Source organism: Lycorma delicatula, chromosome 4 (genome assembly GCF_047948215.1).
Source record: "Lycorma delicatula isolate Av1 chromosome 4, ASM4794821v1, whole genome shotgun sequence".
Classification (NCBI taxonomy): Eukaryota; Metazoa; Arthropoda; class Insecta; order Hemiptera; family Fulgoridae; genus Lycorma; species Lycorma delicatula.
In genome coordinates this window covers 183,478,590-183,498,791 of record NC_134458.1, presented here as the reverse complement: position 1 = coordinate 183,498,791, position 20,202 = coordinate 183,478,590, and the positions used below count along the sequence as shown (strand labels likewise).

General features: G+C 29.5%; 1 protein-coding gene across 1 annotated transcript in view; it reads left to right on the top strand.

Annotated features, from left to right (window-relative positions):
• LOC142322767 (uncharacterized) overlaps positions 1-20,202 on the top strand; it is a 329,696-nt gene that overhangs the window by 252,588 nt on the left and 56,906 nt on the right. Inside the window, exon 4 of the mRNA XM_075361842.1 lies at positions 49-253. Within this exon, the coding sequence (XP_075217957.1) occupies positions 49-253 (205 nt within the window). The remainder of the gene's footprint in view (positions 1-48; positions 254-20,202) is intronic.

Genomic DNA, 20,202 nt, shown 5'->3' with positions numbered 1-20,202 from the left:
AATTTATTATAATATAAATTTATCTAAAACTAATAGTTACAGTTCCAGAAAGTCTGATGCAAGTGGAAAGCAATAGCAGTGAAGATCAGATTCCTATACAAGTTAATCAACAACAGCATTACTTAGGTGAACTTATTTCTAACACATACTGCTCACGCATCTTCAGTGACTGTGATCGTAAAGACTGCCGCCTTGAAAGTCCTAATTTTCCTGGTGTTTATCCTCGCAATCTCACTTGTTATTATGCTGTCCGGTAAGTAAAAAATAATTTAATTTTATTGTGTTTTTACATACGTATGTATGTGTTAGTTGGATTTATATGAAATAATGGAATCCGTTAGATTTGCAATTCTTTATATGCATAAATAAATAAATATGTATGTATATAAATGATTGAATAAATAAATACATACATGTATTTATTTATTCATTCTGAAATTTTATACACATAATTTTTCAATGTATGCATAAAATTTGTATAGATGTATACACAGATACCTGTGCACAGGGGCTGAGATTTTACTATAGTAGAAACATTTAAAAGATGAACTTAACACTAACCTATCAACTAATAGATGATATAGTTTTTCAGATATATATATTACATATTTCATTTATTATTGTGATATTTCCTGAACTGAGTCACTCATCCATTCTTTAATGTTTTAATTCTAAAATTGATATCTGATGGAAGTTGGTTGAACATACATATTGCTTTTACCACGTTACTTTATTGTATTCATTTTTATTTATTATTGGAAGGGTAATTATTTCATTTTGTTATCTGACTGGCTTCCTGTAGTTTGTCTTTCAATTCAGAATTATGATAGGTCAATAACTCAAGCTCCAATAAATTTTTAATATTTAAAAGAGTTACATTATTGCTTGTTGTGAGTGCTATAAATTTTAGTAACCTTTTTTTGTACATATAACAAAGGCTGTAAAATGGCACCTTCCCGTACAATAATCCTGTAGTTGGCTATGCTCTGAAAAAACGCATTGTAAACAGAGTGATTTTGTAGACATATTTTTTTCAGTTTCATAAAGGTAAATATAATATTCTGTTTCATTATTTGAAACTCCCATCTGTGATTAGAATCCATCATTACTCTTAAGTATTTACATATTTCTACTCTATTTGTCGGTTTTTAATATGAATACCTGGACTGTTTTCATAAATACCAAAAGCTATTTATTCCATCTAGACTACTTGTTTTGTCTACTTTAAATAGACAAGACTTCTTAAAATAATGACTTCATTAAGATTAACCAGTCACTCACTTTGCTTAAAGCTTCATTCATGTTATTTTGAGCTGTTAACTAATTCTGACCTGTGTCAATTACAACTGTGTCATCAGTATATGAATAAATATACTCTTGCTCTGGTAATTTTAAAATTTCATTGATTTATAGTAAGAACAGCAAAGATCCAAAATTGGAGCCTCTAGGACATCAGTTATATGTAATGTTTTTCTACTAACTGATTAAATACTTGCTTTTACTGGTTTCCTGAAATATAATATCAATTTTTAAATAAAATATCAATTCAGGTGCAATACCTCTTATTCCAAAACTTTTTAATAGTAATTTATGATTAACTTTGTCAAAAGTTTTGGCTAAGTCAAGAAAAGTTGCTATTCACAGCATTCTTTCATTTAAATTATATTATGTTTATCTCTCTTGCAAGAGCATTTTTGGTTTCTTTATTTCTTGTGAAACTTTACTGATTCTCAAATAGTATCTTGTATTCAGTGACAAAATTGTACATTCTTTTATGTATTATTTTTTCAAGTATCTTGGCAGTGTTTGAAATTAGCAAAATCAACCTGTAACTTGCAACTAGATTTTTATTACCTGATTTGTATATAGGTCTGCAGTATATAGGTACTGCAGTTTTTAGAGAAGTTGGTCAAGTGGCTTTTTCTAAACATAAATTAAATATATGCTGTAGGGAAACTGCTATGTAATTATCATTTTTTCAGTGTCAAAATATCAATGCCATATTATATCTATTATCTTATTTTGACTCAAAGGTTCTATAAAAATGCTTTTGTTGTTGAACTTTGGTGTGTCTATTGTTATAGTTTGTTTGATTTTTAATATTTTTTTGCTAGGTCAGATCAAATGTGATTAAAGGATATATTTCTATTTCTTCTATTTTTTAATTATTTTATAGTAAGAACTGTGACATTTGATTTTTTCTTCTGCAGCTGGCTTTCTTGTTTATTTTTTAATTTATATAATTCCGTAAAATTTTTTATTGCTTTTTTTATTTTTCTTGAACCTCTTATGTCATTTTCAGTTTTGGCTTTAGAAATTATTTTACAGTATTTTAACATAATATTTGTATTCTTTTCTCATTATGGTGATCCTTTTTTCCGCGTTATATACAACAATTTTTTTTTTTATGTGTGTATTCATAATTTAGATCTGTAATCCATTTACTTCTTGGTCTGTATGTCTTTTTATTTTTTGTTGTTTACTAATTAAGTCTGAAATTTCATCTATAAAATGGTTTATACTCATATTCAAGAAAGTTATTCAGGAATTCTAAATTTGTATGTTCTTTTTATGTAATATCTATATTGAAATCACCTGCAATAATTTTTTTTTGTTTAAATCTAAATATTTTTTCATACCATCTCCAAATTAATTTTTGTTTTATCATCACATCTGTACAGAACTGATATTTTATTATATTTGCTGATTAATACAAAACTAATTATGTTTAATCTGTTAGTTGTATCCAATTGTATGCCATGATTTATATTTGTTTTAACATATCAGCTTTGCAAATAAAACTGTTATTATAATAAATTTCATAATTATGTAGCTGAAAATATGCATAGTGCTCTAATCACCAGTCTCAGTACATAAGTTTGTCCCACAGACCCTCAACCAACATCTGCAGTTTATTAAAATATGCATTAAAACTTCTGATGTTAACAAGCAAGATTTTCATGTGTTTATTACTGCAATATATCTTGAGAGATTGCAAATCAATACCTTTCTTCTTCATCAATTATACATTGATCAAAGTTCATTAACTTTAAGCAGAGAGTAAATATTCTTGTATTCTATGTTCACTGACTGAGTTTGTCAAAATAACAAAGGACTCGCTAATATACTTCTTGTTTTTGCTTTTTAATTTATAAAGATCACTGGGATGAAAAACATGCTCACAAATTATACATAACACAAAAGAAACTTTCATACTTTGATGACACATGTAATATTTTGCTGGTGTCTTAAACTGGATGGACCTTTCATCTTGGCCATCTTCTTTTTTTTTTTTAATTTAACTCTTGTTTCTTTAATTTTGTATTTTTAAAATGCTTGCAGTTGCTTTTTATTTTACTCTTTTTAATAACCTTTAGATTAGTCCTCTGCTACATATTTATCAGTTTATTTTTACATATATTAATATTTACCATTTAAAGTTTTCTTTTTTTTACTTTTTAATTATTTTGTTTTCTTGATCATTTGTATTATATAAGTTACAAAATAAAATTTATTCATAAATAATTTAAATGAATAGAGAAGTTTTATTCTATTAACAGAGATAGATGCACAATTATCTAGAAGTAGCGCATTTCATTAGGCAAAACAGTCTTATACATTATTATCAATTTAATTATAATTATAAATTATTATAGTACAGGGTTCAAAGGACAAGTAACTTCATATACTATAGTTCAGTTTTATATCTGAATTCCCAAATTCTATTAAAAATATTACTTTTTTTATCAATTTCTACAGTAAAAAAGATATTTCAGATCTTACCGTATTAATCAGTATACTGATTTATACATCTAACAAAATCCAAAAAACCATAATTTTCCTACCAAAACAAAATGCAATAACAGAGTTGCAACTATACTGTTCAAATACTATTTTATGTATACATACAAATAAATATATATAAAATATATAGATTTCTGTTTTGTTCATTATGGTTAGTTAATGAAAAAAAACTTCAAATTAAATTGAAAATATTGATACTTTGTCTGCCACAGATAACATGTGTATATAAAATAAATATTTGTATACATATATATATATATATATATATATATATATATATAATATATTTATTTGTATATTTAATTGAATGTACTAAGTAGAGAATTTTATTTATTTAGAATAGTTTATTAAATTTATCATAAAAATATACATGTATGTTGGTAGATATATCTGTAATGGTTATAGGCAACCTGTTACTATCATTGCTGAAAATGGCATTGCTAGTCTATAACAGGATCCTGTGTCTAGCTTAGTAAGAAGGTGGAGCTTAATACAGTTGCATATCACCATGCCAAACTGCTGAAGTGGAGGTGATATTCAGCTCCATATGCCACCTTCATTCTGTTGAGCATAGGTGCTGTTTATATAATGAACATCATTACTTTAAAAAAATCTTGACATAATTTAGACATTTGTCACAGACATAAGAACATCAGAGACAGAGTAAACCACTGCCAAATGAAAGCAAATAAATCAAATGGTAGCATTAAAACAGTTAAGTTTTGTTAAATTTTTATAGAAGCATAATTCTATAGGCTATTAATTTTTGTAGTTATTCAATCCTATCATCATAGTTGCATGCTATATCTCATAAAAGGTGTGGAATTATATTCCACAACCTATTTTCCCATATTGGAAAATTATTTTATTTGTTTAATGATTATTTAAATAACACTGTCAATATTTTTTTTTTACTTTTTCTTTTTCATCATTTGTTTATAGTTGCATCAACGATAATATCAATGTCATTAGCAACTTAAATAATGGTGCTTATTATCTAATTATTTATGATCATTTAATCATAAATAATTAGATAATAAACACCAAACATTGGGTATCAAACTGAAACATGAATAACAATTGATAAATATTGAAATATAAATATTTATAATATAATAATATTAATATTATTTATAATTAAATAATATATTTATATAAATATATATAATGATAAATATTGGAATATCATCACTAGACTATTTTTACAGCGCTCACAGTATACTGTAAGGGATCTCACACAAGCAAAAACACTAAGTTAAATTCTTCATTCCACTATCACAGAGAAACCGCAACAGTCTTTTGATGTATTTCTTACGGTTGAGTAGTCTTCACATTTGAACCCAGGTTTAATTGTCATCGAATAGACTGAATATTGGGGGAATCTGAGTAAGTGGTTTACGGACCATTTAAATTGGACGCCTCACAGTTCTGCTGAGGAAAGCCAAATACATGGGTGTGGGTTAGCATTGTGTGCCCACTCCTCAGCCGAATTAGAATGACTTGGTCTCTTTTGTTGTTTGGGATAAAAATTTTCTCGAAGATGTTCTCCTAGACACCATATAAGGCCGTGGGAGGACTCAGCAGCCAGAACTTATTCCACTGAGTATGTAGTTTGACATGGACTATCTTTGTGAAGTTTCTCTCACATTTTAATTCTAATCAGATGCCAGTTGTTGCTGTTCTCTTGGCAGCCTCATCGGCCCGTTCGTTCCTGAGGATGTCTTGGCCTGAGACCCATATGAATACCACTCACTGTCTTGCTTACGTTTGAGAGGGTGTCATAGATTATTTGAATGATGGGTTCAGATCATCTGCAGTTCAAGCTCTCAAGTACACTCATAGAATCAGTTATTATCAGGAAGCTGTCATCACTATGGGTCTCAATAAGTCTCAAGGCAGAGTAAATTGCGTAGGCTTCACAAAAGAACACAGAGAAATAGGGACTAAGTTTATATTCTATCTCGTTATCAGGGAATATTATTGAAGAGTCACTCCCGTCGGCCGAGACAGAACCTTTATTCATGTGTGTGTAACCATTGTACTTCTTAGTCATTTCACTAAATTAGTCCCTAGCAGATCAGTAATGTGGGTCCCGTTTACATCTTCCAGATTTTTTTACTTATTTTAAATCATTACATGTTTCACCTATTTTTTTGTTTATTGTGGATTTTATCAATTATTAACATTTTTTTTATTTCTATTAATTTTTCTTTATAATAGTGTGTTTTCAATCAGTAATGAAAAAAATCTGGATTTTTTTTATAATTAATACTTTATGTGGTTTGTATTTAATCTGGGTTTGTAATTAAATATGTGTTAACTTGAATGATTTTTTAAAAAAATAATTTTCAGAAAATTCTCATTCCAATTATTTTCTTTATTATTTCTTTCTCATTTGAAGTCATTTTGTGTCAGAATAAATTTTAAAATAAAATTTTTTAGTATCAACATTTTCTAACGTTTTAATATAGGCTATATTTTTCTTGTTATTTGTACAAATATATGGTCTCTATAGTTTTTAGATTTTATTCAATTCTTTCTCACTACTTTCTATTTAATTTGCTTTTTTGTATTATTTATTCTCAAATTATACATTATTTAAATTTTTCTTTAGTATTCTATCACCATGACTCTTATTGTTTAACTTTGTCATTATATTTTATAAAATATTAATTATTGTCAACCTCGTTACAATGTATGATATTGTTACCAAATCATATTAAATTCACATTTAACTGTAGTTGTTTACTGGAATCAGATTAATCTTTGTATCAACTGTTAACTAATTCAGCATTTAATTCTTACTTTGTGACCTTTCATTTTAAAAATATTGCTCCTTAAGATGTTTCTACAGTCAAGTAACTGTAAAATTGTTAATTTTAAGGGGGATGTACTCTACCACCTTGAAATTTTTATAAGGTTCATATCGGCTAGAACATTGCTAAGATCTGTATCTGGAAATTTGAGGTGCCTCAGTTAACATAAGTCTTCATACTTAATTATCATATCTTGGTTTTATAACTAGAATTTTACAATCCAGTTAGATTCTTCATACTAGCTGGACAGTACACATAAACAGAGTTATACCTATACCTATCTTATTTTCTTCATTCAATACTGATATTAATCATGTTGCTCATATTACAAAGAAGTTACTTTTTCATGTTCATTATTTGTTATTTTCATGATGATTACTCATCTTTATGAATAATTGTTTATCCATAACAGTTGATGGTGAATTAAAATGATTTATTTTTAAGTTGATATAAATCAAAATTACAATTTAATAGAAATGTGTAATTTGTCAAAACATTTTCAGTTTTGTGCAAACAGTTTTCTTTTATCAGTATTTGATGAAAGCAACCATCACTTTAATTGGGAAAATTTAACACAACTAAAAACTTACAATTAAATAAAAATTTTGTTCAGTTCACATAAAAATAATCATTTCATCAAATTTTATATTATTAAAGCATACTACATACTAATCAAAAAAGGCAAAAAAATTTGATTCTTAATGTTGTTGCTTTAGGAGAAAAACTATCATTCTAATATATATTCTTTCATTCTATACATATCATTCTATAATATAGTAAATCCCTCTTGACATAAAAAATTATTGCACTTTTTAAAAGTACAATATTCGATGTCACTTATTCTTTTAATTTCTATAAATCCATTTCATCCTTTAACCAATTTATTTTTTCACTGCATACCAGGTAACAAACATTTTGTTAATATGCTCATTTAACCCAGATTTCAATCTTACTTGCTGTGTTTACTCATACCAATATACTCTTAAATGCATACAAGCTGCAACTGGGATTTTTCCTGTGCTGCCTTTAGTGGAGATTTTTGGCTACTTTCTTTTCTGATTTATAGAGAGATCGAAAAGTCATGCACATCAAAATTAAAGTGTCCATAAATAATAATCTAGTTGAAAAAGTTCTTTCAGCTCCCACAAGGTAGTACCATGGGTATTAAAAACAACAAACCTAGACATCATTGTGATGTATTTTGATCACATGATGTAGTAGTGTTTTGTTTATTGCTTGGTAAACATGTTGTTTTTCCAAAAGCAACAAGTTTTCATTGTTGAACATTATTTTTCGTCATTCTTATGCACATGTTGTAGACGAATTTCATGGGAAATATCTAGATGTGGCAGTGCTTAATAATTCAACCACAGAGAGATTAATTGCCCATTTTAGAAAGTGTGGATAAGTTGCAGAGAAGAAAAGAACCGGGAGACTAGCCACTTTGTCTGATGCTATACTGGCTGAGGTTAAGAATATGATGGAGCGTTCACCTTCAAAAAGCTTGAGAAGACTATCAGCGCATCATGTTTGCAGTGTTCAGGAAATGAAGGAGTCAGATAAAGAAAAGCATACTGTACTGTACGTGGTTTTGGTCATTGACAACTATGGAATTGCAGAGCTAGACTGTGTTTTCTTTACTGGTGAGCCATGGTTTCACCTTAGTTGCTACATGAACAGAACACTAGAATTTGTTAAGCTGAAAATCCACCTGTGTTACATGAAAACCCCTTAAACTTTCAGAAAATGGGAGTCTGGTGTGCCATATCACGTTGTCGAATAGTGGAACCCATTTTCTTTGAAACTACAGTGAACAGTGTTGTGTATCAAAACATCATTACACAGTTTATTGCGCTTCTTGAAGATGATGAATGTAATTGTTGGTTCCAGCAGGACAGTGCCATATTTCACACATTTAATCAAACCATGTATTTGTTGCACGAGTTTTTTGGCAAGCGTGTTATCTCTAAAGGATTATGGCCCCCTTATTCACCTGATTTGATGTCCCCATATTTCTGTCTGTGGGGTTATCTTAAAGGAAAAGTCTATAAAAACATACCACATACACTGGAGGAACTAAAGATGAACATAACAACAGAGACTATCAACAACAGTATGCACATGCTCCACAAAGTGGCCTCATACATGGTAAAAAGAGTTTGTACATGCATTAATGAACGGGGCAGCCATTTTGAACATATGTTGTAAAAATAAATAAATCGTTAAATATTATTACTTTTTTTTTTTTTTTTTTTGTCTTCAGTCATTTGACTGGTTTGATGCAGCTCTCCAAGATTCCCTATCTAGTGCTAGTCGTTTCATTTCAGTATACCCTCTACATCCTACATCCCCAACAATTTGTTTTACATACTCCAAACGTGGCCTGCCTACACAATTTTTTCCTTCTACCTGTCCTTCCAATATTAAAGCGACTATTCCAGGATGCCTTAGTATGTGGCCTATAAGTCTGTCTCTTCTTTTAACTATATTTTTCCAAATGCTTCTTTCTTCATCTATTTGCCGCAATACCTCTTCATTTGTCACTTTATCCACCCATCTGATTTTTAACATTCTCCTATAGCACCACATTTCAAAAGCTTCTATTCTTTTCTTCTCAGATATTCCGATTGTCCAAGTTTCACTTCCATATAAAGCGACACTCCAAACATACACTTTCAAAAATCTTTTCCTGACATTTAAATTCATTTTTGATGTAAACAAATTATATTTCTTACTGAAGGCTCGTTTAGCTTGTGCTATTCGGCATTTTATATCGCTCCTGCTTCGTCCATCTTTAGTAATTTTACTTCCCAAATAACAAAATTCTTCTACCTCCATAATCTTTTCTCCTCCTATTTTCACATTCAGTGGTCCATCTTTGTTATTTCTACTACATTTCATTACTTTTGTTTTGTTCTTGTTTATTTTCATGCGATAGTTCTTGCGTAGGACTTCATCTATGCCGTTCATTGTTTCTTCTAAATCCTTTTTACTCTCGGCTAGAATTACTATATCATCAGCAAATCGTAGCATCTTTATCTTTTCACCTTGTACTGATACTCCGAATCTAAATTGTTCTTTCACATCATTAACTGCTAGTTCCATGTAAAGATTAAAAAGTAACGGAGATAGGGAACATCCTTGTCGGACTCCCTTTCTTATTAGGGCTTCTTTCTTATGTTCTTCAATTGTTATTGTTGCTGTTTGGTTCCTGTACATGTTAGCAATTGTTCTTCTATCTCTGTATTTGAACCCTAATTTTTTTAAAACGCTGAACATTATATTCCAATCTACGTTATCGAAAGCCTTTTCTAGGTCTATAAACGCCAAGTATGTTGGTTTGTTTTTCTTTAATCTTCCTTCTACTATTAATCTGAGGCCTAAAATTGCTTCCCTTGTCCCTATACTTTTTCTGAAACCAAATTGGTCTTCTCCTAACACTTCTTCCACTCTCCTCTCAATTCTTCTGTATAAAATTCTAGTTAAGATTTTTGATGCATGACTAGTTAAACTAATTGTTCTATATTCTTCACATTTATCTGCCCCTGCTTTCTTTGGTATCATAACTATAACACTTTTTTTGAAGTCTGATGGAAATTCCCCTTTTTCATAAATATTACACACCAGTTTGTATAATCTATCAATCGCTTCCTCACCTGCACTGCGCAGTAATTCTACAGGTATTCCGTCTATTCCAGGAGCCTTTCTGCCATTTAAATCTTTTAATGCTCTCTTAAATTCAGATCTCAGTATTGTTTCTCCCATTTCATCCTCCTCAACTTCCTCTTCTTCCTCTATAACACCATTTTCTAATTCATTTCCTCCGTATAACTCTTCAATATATTCCACCCATCTATCGACTTTACCTTTTGTATTATATATTGGTGTACCATCTTTGTTTAACACATTATTAGATTTTAATTTATGTACCCCAAAATTTTCCTTAACTTTCCTGTATGCTCCGTCTATTTTACCAATGTTCATTTCTCTTTCCACTTCTGAACACTTTTCTTTAATCCACTTTTCTTTCGCCAGTTTGCACTTCCTATTTGTAGCATTTCTTAATTGCCGATAGTTCCTTTTACTTTCTTCATCATTAGCATTCTTATATTTTCTACGTTCATCCATCAGCTGCAATATATCGTCTGAAACCCAAGGTTTTCTACCAGTTCTCTTTATTCCGCCTAAGTTTGCTTCTGCTGATTTAAGAATTTCCTTTTTAACATTCTCCCATTCTTCTTCTACATTTTCTACCTTATCTTTTTTTCTCAGACCTCTTGCGATGTCCTCCTCAAAAATCTTCTTTACCCCCTCTTCCTCAAGCTTCTCTAAATTCCACCGATTCATCTGACAACTTTTCTTCAGGTTTTTAAACCCCAATCTACATTTCTACTTAATTTCAATCTACATTATTACTTAATGTCTTCTTTTTTTTTATTACTTTGATGTGCGTGACTTTTGGATCTCTTCGTATTTAATGATAGGCCAAAATATAATTACCATTTGTAACAGTTACGTATGATGTATTACTTAATAACAGAGTAAAAAATACTGTGACCTGGCTTAGAATTGTAACTGCATGAACCTTTATGCTGCTCTGTTATGTATTTTAGAAATGATAATCTGCAATTTACTTTTATTTTAGATGCAGTATAAAATTATTGGTACCCAGAAATAATTGTATTAATGAAAACACTACTTCCTGAACTTATCCTTACTTACTCTTTATACAGAACTACTCCTTGTAAACCTTGTACTCCCAGTCTTTGCTTACCATCGATATAAAATTGATGGAAATAAAAAGCTAGTACTTACATGAATAATAAAATGCATCACGGACTTGAAATCAAGATTAGAGGATGTTGCGGCTAAGTCAAATTTCTAATGCTCCTAGAATATAACCATAAAAAATTTGGTCTAAATCTATTTCAAAACTTAAAATAGTTCAGGAACTAATTTGGAACACACGACTGGCCACCTATTCTATAGTTTTATGTACAAGTATGTATAGGTGCATTAAACATATTAAATTTGTTAATAGTATTGTATATGTAGAAAAAGCTGGAAGTTAGTCAAAAACAGGAACAGGAAATAAATATACCAGAAGGTGATTTTTAGATTTAGGGAAATTTTTATTCTGCTGTAAAGTTAAACAATCGGTCATTAATTTTTAAAAATCAAGAAATTTTATCATTTCTATAAAGTTGTCATCTAGTTAAAAAATCAGAGCAGTGAAGGAGACATATTTTTATTAAAAGCATAAACGTAAAACAATTCTAAATTGTTTTTTTTTTTATAAAAAAAACTTGCTTTTTACATCAATTTGTTATGGAAGTTGGTGTTGTCTGGTTTACACAGCACAGATCCAAATGACAGATTACTCCTAGTTTATCTGACACCATTTCTGATCTAACTTCCAACTTTGTTCAAATTTTCTAGTCCTTATCTCAATTCAATGTGATTTTCACATAATAATATACAAATATTTTTACCAAGTTTTGAATTCATAGAATTAAGCTGATTTCTCCAAGTATCAAATGAATTTCTAAAACAAACTAAATTATTATGGAAGTTATAGTAAATAGAAAACAATCAAATTTGTTCAGTTTAGAGTTTTTTAAAATGGTTTTTGTGCTTTTTCTATAAATAAATTAACAAAAATCTATAATTATTTTATTTGTTATATGAGATCAACTAGGCTTATTCCCTGAACATATGTTTTCAATTTTTTTAAATGTTTTTACCAATTATTTGCAGCCAAAGAAAAATTTTATTTTTCATTCAGAGTAATTATAGTCATATAAATATTGTATAATTAATTATAGTAGAGTTGTTCTAGCAAGACACCTTTTCCTCTGCTTACAGCTGTACATCTACTTCCCTCCACAAACGCCTTGCTATAACTGCTCGGCTATACTTGTATGATATACCTAGAGTTTCTTGATATCTAATGTACTTTTGTTACCAGAATAGGGTAAGTACTTAATTACAACACTACAACTGTAGTGGTGGCTAGGATACAGTATTGAAGAGCCAGAAGCATTGAAATATAACTGTTTCAGCCTGCCCAACCTATCAGCCTATTGTACAGGAAAATGAGCAATAATCCTATGCACCTCCCTGACATACAGTATTTTTCACTGACAGGCTTGCTAACTTACAAGCCCTGATCTAATAATTATCTACCTACAATTTTTCCTCAAGTACAGATGTAAGAACTGCACTGTAATTTCATATTCTTGAAATTTAAAACTTTTTAAATTAATATTTTAATCTTGGATGCTACTACATGCTCATAACCAGCTACAAGCTACTACATGTGCTTTTAGAGATTTTTAAAAATTTTCAATATTCAAATAAATGATTTTTGAATTTTAGAGACTGCTTAACTTGTTTGATTTATTCTGAATTGTTAAAATTCATCTTTTTTAACATTTCTTACAAATAGAAATTCTAAGGATCTTTTTCTCTTATAATCTAAATTTTCCAAACTTCTTAAAAAAAGAATCAGATTTTTATTCTTTAAAGAAATAAAATTTGATTTGAAATAAAAATTAATGGATGACAAAATAACAAAGTTGAAAAAAATAGTAACATCATGTAGGGATGAGACAACATAGATGGGCAGGAAATGTAGCAAGATCAGAAGATAATTGATGTTATTTATTTATTTATTCTTTATCTATGAATTAATCTGCAAGTGGAAGAGTGAAGATTGAGTTTTTGTTGTGGGAACAGCTGGCTAAACATATCACAGAACAAGAAATCAAGATGGATGGACGCACTTTATGAAGGGAGGTCATGCAATAATTTGGCATAACAGATAAAAAAAAAATAATCTAACAGCCATTATATCAAACTAAACTCTTAACAGCCTGTTTGCTATATTATATACAATTTAAAACTTCAAGGCTGTCTGAACTTGTAATCTTGATTTCATCAAAATTCAAGAAAATTGATTATAATGATTTGTTAACATTCAGAATGTTTGTAGGCATTTAGAATAGTTATCTGATAAAAAAGTCAATCAGTGACAATAATCATTAGAATTCCTAACTGCCTCTTTTGAGTATGGTCTATCTTGAAAATATGTCTTTATGAACATAAAAATAGCTGAAAAATGTATTTTAGAATTATTTCTCATAGATAAATGTCTAATAATTTTTATAAGTATAATTTTGGGCTAATCTTTTAATTCTATTCATCAAAATTTCAAGTAAATTATCTTTAAACTTCAAATCATTGTAGTAAAACTTTACTAATAAGGCATATAAAAAAATCTTCAGTTTATTTTATTTTGCCCTCTTGTTATATTTAGTATCTGTTATACTAAGTATTGGAAGTTTTTACTAGGTGAAACAGATCAAAATTTTAATTATGAAGATATTTTCAAAAGAAGAACATCAAATAAAGAAGACACATTAAGTTGTTAAACACAGATAGTATAATTTTTACATTTTCTGTATAAAAAGATCAAAAGAAATAAATTACAGCATTTGAATTATTTAAAACATATCAGTATTAGAACTTATAAAATAAATAATATTAATGTAACATTTTCTTCTAAACTGAAATAAGAGTCGTAAATTACTAAATAAAATTGCTTACAAAATTAACATAGACCCCAGTATACAAATCTATCATTTTTAGGTATAGTTTAGGATTGCTATGGATGGATGCATTGTGATACTTTGATTTTAATCTCTTATATGAGTAAATATTCTTACTAAGAATATGTATGACTTCAAGTGAAATAGGTTTTGATAGTAATATTTTCAGTGTTACGCTATAATAATAACAAATAGATGTCTAAATGTAGTGCATGACTATGACTAACACAAATTGCTTAGATTATTGCATTTGAATTTTAAATTAGGTGCTAAAATTTTACTGAAATTTTAACATCTCTACCGTTGCCGTCACAGTATTCATTCCTCTTTTAATATATTCTATGTTATAAATAATGTTAACTTCATTTCTAGTATTGTTTGTTAACTTAATTCCTAGCATTAGTTTCACCAAAATAGTCTTATTTTCCACACAGATAGTTTCATTTCAGATGCCTGCATTTTGTTTTTATACATTTTTGTACTTGATTCATCCACTTATTTGTTATGTAAAATCTAAGAAATTTAAATATCTAGAATCATAATGTAAAATGCAGTTCCCTTTATTTATTATCATGCTTAATTAATCAAAAATGGCTTATTATTATTCTCTAGTTTTTATATTCGAACTATTGTTTTATTAATATTTGAATTATGTATTTATTTTTAAATAAGTACAAAATCTGTAACTGTAATCATCAGTCAAATTATAGTAGGAGAGCTGTTAAACATTTTAGTGTAGGTATTTGAGGCACAGTGAAAATTTATGTAACACTTCTTTTATAATGTCTGAATACAAAATCAAAGACCTGGCTGAAGGGTAGTGGAGCCTAGGCAACCCTTGAATTTTTAACTTTGCAAAAAAAATCCTTGAGACATTTTGAAATTTTTTTTTAATGCTTTTATTTATAGGCGCATCAACAATTATAGTCATTAGCGACTACAGTGACACTATCATGTAGCATTATATAAAACAATAAAAATCATAAAGAACAAAGATAAACAATAAAGAAATAGGAACAATAAATAATAAACTTAGACAAGCGACAACAATAAATACAAAATAAAATACATAAATCAGACAAAAATCACCAATAGTATTCTTCATTTCACTGTAGGAGAGGAACCGCTACAGACGTTTTATACCTTCGTTCTGGTTTAATAGAATCTCATATCCGAACCCTGGTGTAAGTTTTGTCGAATGGTTCCAAAGTTGGGCAATCAAATTGCAGGTGGTACACGGACCATTTGATCTTGCAAGCCTCACAGATCTTCTGAGTAGAGCCAAGTAGCTGAGCATGGGTAAGCCTGGTGTGTCCAAACCTTAGCCGAGTTAAGATGACTTGGTCTCTTCTGTTGCTCGGGGATGGAGGTTTCTCGATTACGTTCTCCCGGATGTTATGTAATTCTGTGGGAGGACTCAGCAGCCAGAATCTATTCCACTAAGCCCATAATTTTACACAGACTGATCTGATGAAGTCTCTCTCACATGTCGATTGTACTCGGATGCCATTTATTGCAGCTCTCTTGGCAGCCTCATCGGGCCGTTTGAAATTTGAATACCTTCAAATTTAGTATTTAATGAAATAAGAAAATATAAAAGGCAGATTAGTAGTCGGGTTTAAAATTTTGCCAGGCCGTTTCAAAATTGTATTTCATAAATATCGGAAAAATATATTTGAGGCATGCTAAAGTTTATACAGAATAATATTTTATACCTAGAAAAAAAAATATTTTTAAAAGAATAGGCCCTCTCTTGGGACTTTTTACGTACCAGGTGATCGGGAATGTTATACGTGAGTGCGAGTGAGTAACGCTATTTGTAGGTTGAAGTGTGGTAAATCAGCTGATTTCGAAGTCGAGAGTTCCAACATTCAGATCCTAGTAAAGACAGTTACTTTTATACGGATTTGAATACTGGATCGTCGATACCGGTGTTCTTTGGTGGTTGGGTTTCAATTAACCACACATCTTAGAAATGGTCGATCTGAGACTGTACAAGACTACACTTCACTTACACTCTTATAAATCATCCTCTGAAGTAATACTTGACCGTGATTTCCCGGGAGCTAAACAGGAAAAAGAAGTTGAAGTGTGAGAGAGGGCGTATATCGGCGGCCGGCTAAGTTGAAGCGTGTTGCGGTGCGATTGATTCTGGCAAGACCACGTGACTTATAGCAAGCGTGCAATAGTTAGAAAAAAGTTTGGAATCGTTAAAATATTCTGATTCGTAGCAATTTTTTTTTTAATTTTCATATATTTAACATTAAATGAAAAAGATATGATGTATATCTATTGATACGCGATATACTCAACAAATAAAATATTTTTTTATTTACCCTCTGTTTACTTTTCATTAAATTGTATTTTTATTTATTATAATAAAATATAACGGATTGAAAAAATAAATGAATACAAAAATAAAATTACATAATAAAATTTATTTGGATGAACTAATTACGAGTATATAGGTATAAAAACATGAATTTTCCTTTTGGATTTTTTTACTAGTCTTAATTAGTCTTCTACTAGTGTAAATAAATCATCTTTAACATAATAACCTTTCGGCTCAATAATTTTTTTATTACGCACCAATGTAATTTTTAGCTCGTCTCCATATTTTTTTTTTTTTTTAATTTCTGAATATATTGCCGTATTTGTCACCCTTTTTTGTAGCAATGTTTGTAATAATATCCAAATAACTGTTGCATAATGAACTGAAAGATTAAAATGTTTTATTTTGAAGAATACTTTCATTAATAAAACGCAAATTTCTTCAAAAGCTTCTTGATGTAATTTTAAATTTTTGTGGTAATTCGTTTCCGGTTTTTCTTGATACTCTCGCAATTTATTGAAATAATCTTTTCAGCAGATTCGATAATTACACTGTTTTCAGCACTTTGGTGCTGAAAACAAATATGAACTCAGAATCTTTCTATTACCCACCATTTTTGAAAATTTTTTAAATTTTAATTTAAGGATTTTTTCATTTTTCAACGTACAGTTAGCGTTTTAAGCTCCTATATTGTATTTTGTTAGCTCATTTTTTTTATTTTATAACATAATTTGTAAGCTATAAATAACAATACTAGACAAAGAATTAAATCATACCATAGCCACATATTATGACATCATATCTAATACTGAAGAGGCCTTTATGGATAAAATTAATCATGTCTGTACAGGTCAAACATGTAGCTGAAAACACAGCTGTGTTGTTTGTATTAAGCACTGGATTTAGAAATGAATTAATTTTGTTTAGTGTTAAGTTTGTTAACAGTGCAGTGTCTTAATGTTTCGAAATTGTGTGGATGCCTTTTGTTATGTATGCGATGAGTTTACCGTAAAATCAAATAGAAAAAATATTACACCTTTAATTAAAAAAGCATATCATTTGTACTTTCAGTGTAAAATTGTTGATCAGGATAAGACTGGGCTCCTCATATGTTCTGTATATTTAAGAGGATAGCTGAAAGGTACACGAAAGGCTTTGCCATTTGGTGTAGTTATGGTTTGGCGTGAACCAAAGGATCATGTAGCTGATTGTTACTTTTGTTTAACAAGTGTATCTGGAATTTAAAAAAAATCTAAACATACTGTAGAATATCCTTCATTGAAATCCGCAATCAGGCCTGTACCTCACAGTGAAATTACTCCAGTTCCTGAGCCACCTGTGAATGTATGTTTCGAAAGCAATGATGAAGAATCAGGCAGTACTGAAGAAGATAAGAATGATTTTGATTTTAAATTATCTTCCAATAAGCCACATCTTATATCACAAGGTGAATTAAATGACTTAGTAGGGATTTAAATGTATCAAAAAATCAAGCTGAACTGTTAGGATCAACACTGCAAGGTTGGAATTTACTTTTAAAAAATACAAAAATTTCGGGCTTTCGAAGCCGACAAAAAGAATTTTTTCAGTACTATATTGATGAAAATAATTTGGTTTATTGCACAAATACTGATGAGCTTATGTTGCACTTACAGTGCCTTTTCATAGATTCGTCCAAGTATAGTTTAAATTGGTTCTACTACACAACTGTAACAAATATCCTTTGATACCAATCGCTTATGATATTAATTTGAAAGAGACATACAAAGTGATGAAAGTCGTTCTTGAAAAAATAAATTATAAAAAACATAGCTGGAACATATGTGGTGATTTGAAAGTTACAGCTATTTTGTTAGACGTGCAGTTAGGCTATACTAAGTGCATGTGTTTTCTTTGCGAATGGGACAGTCAAGCTGAGGATTAACATTATGTTATCAAAGAATGGAAGAAACGAGACAACTTAACTCCAAATAGGAAAAATATTATTCATGAGCCCTTAGCTGAACCCAAAAAAAACATCTTTACCCCCTCTCCATATCAAGCTAGGACTAATGAAAACTTCTGTAAAAGCAATGAATAAAGATAGTCCCACACTTTTGTACATCAGGCAGAAATTTCCGATTGTAAATGAAGGAAAAATTAAAAAAGGAATATTTGATGGTCCTCAGATAAGAGAGTTGGTCAAAGATGATATATTTAACTCATTGTTAAATCATATAGGATGTACACCTTTTGTTTCATTTAAAGACATTTGCAAACATTTTCTCGGCAAACAAAAATCCGACAATTACCACGATATTGTTAATCAACTTCTTATTTCATATAGAGCTATTGAAAATACATTTCCTCCATTCACAACTGAATTTTTTCCCGGACAACCTCGGAAACGTAAGTAACGAACCCGGTGAACGTTTCCACCAAGACATTACGGTGATGGGAAGTCGCTATAAAGGGAAATGGAATACTAACCGATTACTGTTGGAAATTAATTCGGGATGTGCCTGAGACTGTTTATAAACGTAAAGCATCAGCGAAATAATTCTAATACAGGTATGGCCATGCAAAATTATAAATTTTACAGATTTTAATTACATTTTCCCTTAATTTTTTTTGAAACGTAATTTATTTAAAACTAAAGGTGATAGAAAAACTGTATTTACATATCTGTAATGTACACAAAAAATCAATTTAAAAAAATAGTTTCGCACTTAGAGAAACATTAAATTTTTTTGGATCAGTGTTATTTATAGTCTGAACTTTGAACTTTTTTTTGTACTTCAGTATCCTTGATAAATTTCTCGTACGGTATTAAAGATTTTTTGAAACTTCCTTATCGAGAGCATTAAGAGGTTGACGTTGCCCATATTTTTTGGAGCTTTTGCCTCATTGGCTTTTTCTGAATGGAGGAAATGTATTTTCAACGACATATTACATCCCATAGCTCTGAATGAAGTAAGAAGTTCATTAACAATATCGTTGTAATTGTTGGATTTTTTTTGCCGAGAAAATTTTTGCAAACGTCTTTAAATGAAACAAAATGTGCACTTTCTATATGATTTAACATTGTGTTAAATACATAATCTTTTTTTTGGTTGTAAAAAATACAAACATCATCTTGATTACCCAACTCCATTGAAGTTTCTAATACATTTTCTTCTAAATATGTGCTCGATGTCTCGGCAATACTTTGTATGTCTCGAGATGTTGATGCTTCACGCATACTTTGTTGATCGGAAGCATGTTCGTCAGATGATGAAATATCTGTAATATAAAAGTTTTATTATAGAAAAAAAGCCTCTGTTAGGTTTTAACCCTCTTTTAGGGTTACATTGGATGGTAAAATAATGTCTTTATATTTTAACCCATGTTTTTGCCGAATTTACAACACTTCATGAATTTTTTGTAGAGTTTTTTCCACTAAAAACAATTATTTTTTCCTCGCTTTTTGTGCAAATAACACAAACTAATTTTCACTTTCCATGATTAATATATATATATATATTATTTATACGAAGGCAATTCAAAAAGTAAATTGAAACTCAAAAAATCAATATATTTATTTGGACTTACATAAACGATACATACACTATTTTTCAACGTAATCCCCTCGTACTTCTATGCACTTAGTCCATCTTTTAAC